Source organism: Lycium barbarum, chromosome 7 (genome assembly GCF_019175385.1).
Source record: "Lycium barbarum isolate Lr01 chromosome 7, ASM1917538v2, whole genome shotgun sequence".
Classification (NCBI taxonomy): Eukaryota; Viridiplantae; Streptophyta; class Magnoliopsida; order Solanales; family Solanaceae; genus Lycium; species Lycium barbarum.
The window spans coordinates 18,184,599-18,193,700 of NC_083343.1; the positions used below are offsets into that span (position 1 = coordinate 18,184,599).

At 35.2% G+C, this 9,102-nt stretch overlaps 1 protein-coding gene and 1 pseudogene across 2 annotated transcripts; both read left to right on the forward strand.

The window, feature by feature from the left end:
* The first annotated feature begins 573 nt into the window (after window positions 1–573).
* On the forward strand, window positions 574–8,934 carry LOC132603258 (uncharacterized). 2 transcript variants are annotated; one of them, XM_060316237.1, is made up of 15 exons: window positions 574–828; window positions 2,431–2,547; window positions 2,648–2,721; window positions 2,794–2,907; window positions 3,072–3,140; window positions 3,216–3,272; window positions 3,458–3,511; window positions 3,596–3,658; window positions 3,794–3,856; window positions 4,057–4,221; window positions 4,299–4,454; window positions 7,748–7,828; window positions 7,960–8,021; window positions 8,139–8,264; window positions 8,597–8,934. In XM_060316237.1, exons 1-14 carry the CDS (start codon window positions 663–665, stop codon window positions 8,221–8,223), a joined length of 1,326 nt encoding a protein of 441 aa, XP_060172220.1. In that variant the 5' UTR covers window positions 574–662; the 3' UTR covers window positions 8,224–8,264; window positions 8,597–8,934. The 2 variants fall into 2 exon arrangements, with proteins under 2 accessions (XP_060172220.1, XP_060172219.1); XM_060316236.1 differs by having other exon boundaries at window positions 578–828; window positions 2,431–2,558; window positions 2,650–2,721.
* LOC132604643 (5S ribosomal RNA) lies at window positions 1,440–1,558 on the forward strand (annotated as a pseudogene).
* Window positions 8,935–9,102: the final 168 nt, after the last annotated feature.

A 9,102-nucleotide genomic window follows, 5' to 3' on the forward strand; every position in this document is an offset into this window, starting at 1 on the left:
TGCTTTATGTATAGCAGATCCCAGTAATTGATAAGCAGAATATAATCTATGCCTTTGCAATTCATATAACTTTGCACAAGAGCTACAGATGACATTTGAATGCAACAAGCAAAATAGAAAGACAGTGACCATGCTTCGAACGATCTGAGAGAAAAATCATGAGCACAAGCAAGAACCAGCCTATAGTACGGCTTCACCGAGTCTCCCAAAGGGTAATTTATTTTAATTGGTAAAAAAAAATTTGAGAAGGGCTGGGATGATGCCACGTGGCAACCGTTACAGATAAGAGTATAATTGATCACATAGTATAACGGTAAGGGTATAATTGACCCTATAGTATAACGGAGGGTATCGATGAACTATTTTTCAAAGTTTAGGGGTAATTTTGGCCCTTTTCCGTTTATATAATGACTATAAAACTGATATTTCCCAAGATCAAAAGTAAACCAAAATTTCTCAAAATTGGTAAGTGTCAAATACAGTATTTTTTTGCATTTATAAGTCCTAGTAGGCAATTTGAAGAAAGGGGTAAAACAGTAAAACAACCAACTCCAAACGTGAATATCAAAAACCCAAAGAGTCCAAAACTCTCACTGCATTTTCTCTAAAATAGAAAAAAAAAAAAAAAAAAAAGTCAGAGAAAAGTCTCAGTACACAAAAATATGGCGTTGTTGAAAGTGTTGCTTTTCTCATTCACATTACTCCAAATTTTCACAAATGGAGTTGTTAATTCAGAACCCATTGTTAGTTCAAAAGATTCAGATTCAGATTCAGATTCATCTTTCAAACTCCAACTTGACCAACTCAACTCCAGGATTTCCCTTTTAGGTGTTTTTTTTTTTAACCATACCCAATTTATTTTTATATATATGCTGTTATATTTCCTTTTTACTCAAAAATGGAACTGGGTTTTTTTATTTATTTTTATTGTCTGTCAGAAATTGATACTCGTAAATGTAGCATTTTTAGTTTGGACATAAGAATTGTAATATTTGAAAAAAAAAAAAGTAGTAGTATTTGTTTCAAGTTGAAAATTGGATTTGTGTTTGGGCATGAATACAAATTGAAGTTGTTTTTGGATTTTTGTAAGTGATTTGGTGTGAAAATTGTGAAAACAGCTTTTTTTTTTTTTTTTTGGATTTTTTCGGATTATGGAAAATTCTGGATAAGTGCTTTCCGGAAAATTGTAACTATTCTATGTCCAAACAGTTTTCCGGAATAATATATATGTCAACTAGTTTGAGAATTGAGATTAAGGCGTAGTTAAAATTGTTTCTTTAGAAAATTTGAAAGAATTTATCAGTGTTGAAATTAGTTAATTTGTCCTTTGAAGTCCACTTAGGGCACCTAAAATGGGACACGGATTATTTACAAACTGAAGGGGTAGAAGGACATGAAAACGGAGAAGCATATTTTAGTTTGTGCGTATTGTTTTTGGTTGGTGCGATCATACTAGCACTGACGCACCGGATCCCATCAGAACTCTGAAGTTAAGCGTGCTTGAGCAAGAGTAGTACTAAGATGGGTGACTCCCCGAGTAGTCTTCGTGTTGCATTCCTCCTTGCATTCCTTCCCCAAGGATGAACTTGGGGGCGGAGGAGCTTAGTGCACCTGCTGCCCTTTTTTTTTTTTTGTATTATTTTTTGGTATGGCGGAAATGTTTTCTAATGTATTCTAGAAACCTAGGAAAATATTTTCCAAGAAAACAGTTTCCTCCACGTTAGTCTTATGTTTTTTCTGAGCTATAGCTGTTTTAGAAATTAAGGTAATAGAAGATACTGGCTTCCTTGGTGCATTGGATTTCTATGATTAGATTTGAGTGAATGTTGACTTCTTAATTAAAGGCTTAATAAAACATCTTGACCATTGTCCTAAGTTAAGATAGAAAATTTGGTCATTTTGAAGAACTGAAGAATAATTTCACTGTTTTGGAACATTTTCTTGAGTATAAATCTACTTAGAATTATCTGTTATATGGGGATTAGTCTTTAGGTGTATCTCTTGTTTTAAACTAAGTTAGTCCTTTATCTTTTTGTGGATCTGGTATTTTGCTAGTTGGAGGCTTATTCAGTGATTTAAATCGATCAACTGTGCATCATCACAAACTAGTTGAGCTTTGCTATATGACTCCTCTATTATCTATTTCACTCTATTTGAGCCCATGTCAATCCAATACTCAATAATTTGCTTGTGTGAACAAATTAGGTGTTCTCTAAAAGTAGAGATTCTTTAAATCCTTTACTTGTTCAATGAAATCTTTAACCAAACTAATAAACTCCTGGAAAATGCTGACATAATGTAAGTGTAACAATGAATAATTTGGATGACGTGGAAAAGTAAAATTCCTTCTTCTTCACTGTTTTTTCCCTTGTCATTATGGTTCCCTTCTAATTAACAGCTCATTTTGCTTTCCTTTTCTTTGTATGAAAGAGTCACGCGTTGACGAGGGCACTCGTGAACTGAGAAGTAAGGATGAGAGAATCAAGGAGCTGGAGAATACGATTGACTCGAAATTAGCCAAATTGGCTTCTCTGAAAAGTGAACTTCAGTTACTTCAGGTTTGGATTTCTGTGTTTTAGATTTGGATTTTGCAATTCAAATAATGATGTGCAGATTTTCATTAACTTGATATGTACATATCTTCGCTAGGAAAAAGGATCCTTGAATGCAAAAGAGCTGGTTGCTAAGGCTAATGTGCGCGCCACTGAACTTGAGCGCCAGGTTAGTTATGTTTAAGCTGGCTTCTTTATACTGATATTGTGCTGCATTCCTTAATGTTCTGCTGATCTGCAGGTAGATGTTCTTAGAAGGGAAATAGAAGCACAAAATAAAAAGAAAAATACTCTGGAAACCAATACAAATGTAGCAGAGGAGAAAATACAGGAACTGAATCTTAAACTTGAAAGTGTATGTGCTCTTTGCTTGAATCCATATCAGGGATCTTCATCATTCTAGTTTGTTTGTTTTGTTTGATGCTCATGTTAATGAAAGCTTTCCAAATATAATCCTTCTATGCAATCACTTCCTGAGGAATTGACATCACTTTTTATTGTATGCATATCTTATTTTAGCTACAAAGGATAAATGAGGAGCAGAATGCTAGGATCCGTAAAACAAAACGCGCTCTTCAAGTGGCGGAGGTTTTCGTTACTTACTTCTTTGTGTATTGAAAATACTGATTAGCTGAGGGTACTAATACTTTTTGGTGGCTTCAGGAAGAAATGATGAAGGCTAAATTGGAGGCTTCTTCTGTTTCGGAGCAGCTTGAGGAGGTCAGTACTTTCGAAATTATCATATTTGCTTTTTTTCTACTTGTTCTTGGTCTGTCATTGATTTCAAATATATCTGGAAATATTGATCAGTGTGATGACTCAGAGGAAAAACAATGAACTATTCACTGAATCACATACCCTCTACTTATTGGAATTTGATTCGGTGTATTATGTTGTGAGACCAGGTTAAAGAAGGATGGCTTCCACCTTGGCTTGCTGTTCATCTTGTACATTTTCGGGTGATTATACTTATTCTTTTGCATATTATAATTAAGGGAGTCTCTCTTTTTATCCATTTTCCTTGACTTATCGTGATTGTGCAGTCGATTGTTATGACTTACTGGAATGAGCACGGAAGACCAGCTTTGGATCTGACCACAAAAAAGGTCTTGTTCTTCTGCTAATGCTTTTAATTAATTAGTACTTCATTCAGGTTAAATTACGCTCTGTTCTTTATAGTATTCTTGAGATATCTCTTTCTGCATTATAGATGTCAATCATTTTAACAATGATTTCTTCAGGCCCTGGAGATCAAATCTGAAGTAGTAAAGATGGCGGAGGCTCATATTCACTCATTTAAAACAGTAAGCCGTTCCCTTTTGGTTTCTCCTTTCTAACAAAGGAGGCAATTCTGCTTTGCTAGTCCGTCTGTTTAGTTCTGCTATGTGATGATTTATAGTTCAATTTTTTTTTGGTTTTAATATCCAAAATTGAAATAACATGCATGTTATGCTTTTCTTCTCTATGTTCAATTATCCCTGATTCTCTGTTGTTTCATTTGAAGAAATGGATCCCAGCTATGAAAAAGCGTTCAGTGGAATTTGCTCGCGATGCTGAGCCTCATGTACAGAGGCTTAAGACTAAGACTATTCATCTTTATCACGCATCTATGAAGTTTATGGAACCTCATATTGTGAATGCACAGGAAGTCATCCAACCCTACGTCCAGGTATATTTGTTTTTACTATCTTAGTTCAATGACTATGGTCAGCACGATTTATTCATATCAGCCTACTAATTTGGCAGGAAGCTAGGAAAGTCGCAGACCCCTATGTTGACCAAGTTTCACTGGTGATGAAACCTCATATTGAAAAAGCAAGGATTCTCTTGCAACCTTACACAAAGAAAGTTCATTGTCATTATAGGAAGGTCAAGAAAACTGTCAGTTCATATCATCACCAGGCATGATCTCTTTCTCTCTCTCTCCTCTGTTTCCCGTACCTTAGTCTTCTGTTGGTGGTGCTTCGCTTTTATGTGCGATCCTTGATGTTTTCTCCCTTGATTTGCTTTTCTAATCACTTAAGATGTAGAATGGTTCCCACCCGCACTTTTGATTACAAATAGGGGTGGCAAAATTAGCCCATAAAAACATGACCTGCTCAACCAGCATAGGTTTGGGCCGGTCAATGACCCATCCAATATTTAACTCAGCCCGTTCTGACCTGCCCAGTTCAGCTCTTCCAAATTAGGCTGATATGTAGCTCGAATTGACTCACGAGAAACTTTGTCAATTTTTTTATTCGATATGAGGCTATTGGTCATTTATCTGCTTCTTCCCTCGTAGGGTGGCGTCATTTATAAGAAAAGACTTAAAAAAAAAAAAAAGAGTTTGTTATATATAACAGTAATAAAGAGAAAAAAAGTTCTGTTATGTACTTAAGCAAATGATAAAAAACAAACAAAGAAATTAAAACTTCTTAAGAATTGGGCAGGTTGGGTTATGACCCGTTGCTTAGCCCATTCAGCTCGAGCAACTTTTGACCCGCCCAAATAAAGCCCAGGCTGTCCATTTGACACCCCAATTACAAATACAACCTAGAGTAATTATTGCCTCGATATTACCAATAAAAGACATGATTTTTCCTCGTGGAATTCACTGTCTGGAGGAAGGAATGGAGGATGAACTTGTTGGACAAGTTAACTGTCGAGATGGAAGGAGAGAGAGACGAACAAAGTTGGAATTGACAAAAAACTTAATGAGATATTTGCAGAATAAACTTACTGAGATAATTTACAGAATTATAAAGAAAAATATGTTAGTATGAAAACCCATGTTTTATCATAAATATGAGTGGGTCATCATGAGTCTAACCTAGGTTTGCAAGGATGTTGAACCTTTTATGTTGTAAAGATCAATATGGTACCTATGTTAGAGGCATCCTTCTCTTATTTACCGTGTTTTCTGATTTGGTCTCAGTCAGAGAAATCGGTATATTCTTGCTTAGCAGACATCAAATAGGTAAGGAAAGATACACGTCCATATCATATACCTGCACACATGCTTGTGTTCTCTCACTCCGTGCTGTGGTTCTATTTGTCATAAAATAACTGGGGTATGGGGGTTGGGTGCCGGGGTGAGGACACCTGTGCTGTTGCTAATCAAAATTTGACAATAGTGGCTCGTAGGTATCCTCTTGCATATAGTAAAGGATTTTTGCAGTGGTCAATGTCTGGAAGAGACCAGAATAATAATTAGTATTTTGGTGAATATGCAATCATCTAAACACCGTGTTTTGTTTTTCCACTAATTCAGGCTTTAGATGTATGGTTACTTGTTGTGTTTATCTTCTTTTGCTTCAAATGAGTTTCTGATTTAGAGTATATATTAGGGAAAAGGCATTAAAACAACGCCCAAACTTTCTCGGATTACTTAACACACATAATTTGTGGGGGGTCCCATGATCCCCCTGGACTATTTTAAGATGGAACAAATACACCCTTAAAATGCCAATCTCAGACCTGTGTTGGATAGTGAAGTTCATGCGCTTGACACGTGTGCATTTGATAAAGAATAACTTTTTTTCTTATTTTTTTCCTTGTTTTTCTTTTTCTTCTTATTCTATTCTGTTTTCTTTTTCTTTTGCATTCTCTCTCTTCTTTTTCATTCTTTGCTGCTATATCGCCACCGCTGATCGGCCCCCATCATCTGCAAACCCCACCATCCCTTTCAAAGAGCTCCACCATCTCTCTTTCGATTGTCGTGGCCCCTTTTTTTCTTATCCTTTCTCTTTTTTGGGTTTTTGTTTAATTTTCTTTTTTGCTGGCTTCTTTCACCACAGAGAATGGAAAAGAAAATGGAAGAAAGGACAAAAATCCCCAGAGCAATTGCTGGCAAATTCTTATGTGAGATAGAGAAGAAGAAAAGAAAAAGAAAAAGAAAAGAACAAAGAAAATAAAAGAAAAAAATACTTATACATGTAATAACAGTATTATAAAAATAAAAAATTACACTTTTTTTGCTTCACTCTCTTTATACACTCTTTATGCCACCTCAGCGCTTAAGGGGTAAAAATTGTAGTTTTAAATAGTGTAAGGGGGTCATAGGATTCCCGCAAAGCATTAGTGTGTAACTGATAATCCATGACAAGTCTAAGGGTATTTTATGCCTTTTCCCTGTACTCTATATTACACCAGTTTTTGCTGCATGTCAACTTTTTTTTTTTTTTTTGATCAAGTAAATATATTTCATTTATAAACATGGCCAAAAAGCTGTCCGTATACAAGGGGTATACCAAAAGGTAGAGAATCTACAAAAAGAAATGATTCTCTACAAACTCCACCCAATCCTCTATACAAACAGGGACTCTATGGGTGCACCAAAAGAAAATAAGTGAACGGAGACTACTTCTCAACTGATAAAAACTCGACTCTACTCCCTCAAAAGCTCTCCTGTCAACTTAATTTGTTAACAAAAATTAATAGAATGGAAATGTAAGCTTTATTGACCATTCATGTGTTATAGGTTTAATTGCACCATGGAGGTTTCTCTTGCTATTATACGCTGACCTTATATTTAATAATTACTTCACTGGAGTTTAAAAGTTCTATAGCAACCCACCTTTTTCTCATTAAAAGTATGATCTTACTGTACCTACAAAGGAAACAAACAAGTAGCAATTTGTCTCTGATGTGTTTAACGAACGGCTGCCTGCAATTTTTGATTAAAGCTATTATTATTAGGTGGAGATCTTTACTTTCAATTGGGATTTACAATTATCAACTGTTAGCTTAGCATGAGCTCTCTTGTGTGAATGAAGTAGCGAAGAGGAAGATGTTTGGTGCTGTAGATGTGGTTCACTTATGCCTCTTGTAGTTTTAACTTTATTCTGGCTTTCTTTTGGTGTGAATTAATTCTTTTTAAAGAATACCAAACCACCCCAAACGTGGTTTGTTTACGAAAGCCAAGAAGTGTTGTGAAAGCTACTGGGGAATGAAACACTGAATGATGGAGAGTTTTGTTAATATGGCTACCAAGTTTGAATTAAGGGAAGGAAACATTCAAGGGTGTACTTAGGTTTTCTCAATTCAAATGATAATTTTTTTCCCATAATGTGTCGGTAAAATTCTACTTCAGTATTTCATTTTTTTCAGCGATAGTTTTTTTTTTTTTTTTGGTGATGCTTTTAATATTTACTCTTGTTCTTAGAATGATGACAATCGACTTATATGGATCATTGTTGCTTTTAATTTTGAAGGCTCAAGAAAACATACATAACATGTTGAAGAATCACCACATCACCAAGCCGTATGCTACAAAGGAGTTGGCATGGTATCTGGTATGTAGTGGTATATCGTAAATAATTTCGCTTTTAGCATAAGATATTGAATGAGGATGGGTTATGTTTTTGTTCTTTGATGTTTTGACTTAACATTTAATTATTTGTTTTCATTTTTGTATTTATTCCAGGCCACAGCTTTGCTTGCCTTACCTGTGATCTTTCTTGTTAATTTGGCATCAGATTTTAGGCGGTTAGTTATCACGACTTTTCTTTGGTTAACCATGAGTCTACTGTTTTATTTGGAGTAGCTTTTAACATATTTTTTCCGTTTGTTGAGACTTCAATGTAATTTTCCTATGCATTTCAGCGCTAAGAAGCTAAAGAAGCATTCTCGTAGACATCATACAAGCCACACACGTCGCAGGGCTAAAAGAGCACATCCTGACAAATGAATTTCTATACTATCACTCTATATAATCCAATTAAATTGAAGGTAAAGCTTTTCTATTTGCTTTTGTTTAACGTTGCTAAATGAATTTGAGGGCTATTTCATGATAGTTGCAACTGCTTCACTATCTGTCTAGGAACCAATAAGCAGGATGATAATGCCTCCACAAAATCAACATTAAAAGTGAAGGAATAAAAGTGAAAATGTGGCATAATTTGAAGTTGTAGACATGTTTGTGCATATGTTGAGCAGATTAGTATGTTTTGTCGTGGAAATGCGCTGGAATAACCAATTCTGCTTTGATATTCTATTTGTAGGTCTTGGATGGAAATATATTTGTCTGTCTATAATTCTTTTTATTCATGTTTATTGAACAGATCACATGTTTCAGTCGCCCGCGCACTGCAATATCTAGGGGGTTGGATACCCTGGTTCCGGAGATGCTCTAATGACAATATCCGGAGATTGTTGGATATCGAATTAGAACAAAATGTTGGTACCCATTTTCTTGGGGAAAACGTAGGGACTTAGTAAATTCTAACACACAAGTAATTTATAGTTTGAGGACGTAGAAATTCAAATCCATGCAGTTTGGAGGATTTAGGCTTACTCTGATGTATCATCTCCATTTTTCCTTTGTGTTGTGTAATGACATTGTATTTGTTCCCTCTACCAGTGTAGACAAATATTGTGATCATAGTATTTTGATTGATGAGATTGGCATTGTGTTTTTCCATTTAGCTCTGTTGGCACTGTTTAGATGATTGTTATGTTACTTCTATTAGAAAATTATTTTACCATTGATACACTTGGTATATTCTGTTACATGTGGAACGACGTTGATTGAGCTATAGATTGTGCACGAACTTAGTTACTGTTTGTA

Coding starts and splice junctions, on each gene's coding strand:
- LOC132603258 (XM_060316236.1), top strand. CDS start 663: ATGGCGTTGTTGAAAGTGTTGCTTTTCTCATTCACATTACTCCAAATT. Junction 3,273..3,457: donor TTTCGGAGCAGCTTGAGGAG/GTCAGTACTTTC, acceptor TTGTGAGACCAG/GTTAAAGAAGGATGGCTTCC. Junction 8,022..8,138: donor TTGGCATCAGATTTTAGGCG/GTTAGTTATCAC, acceptor TATGCATTTCAG/CGCTAAGAAGCTAAAGAAGC.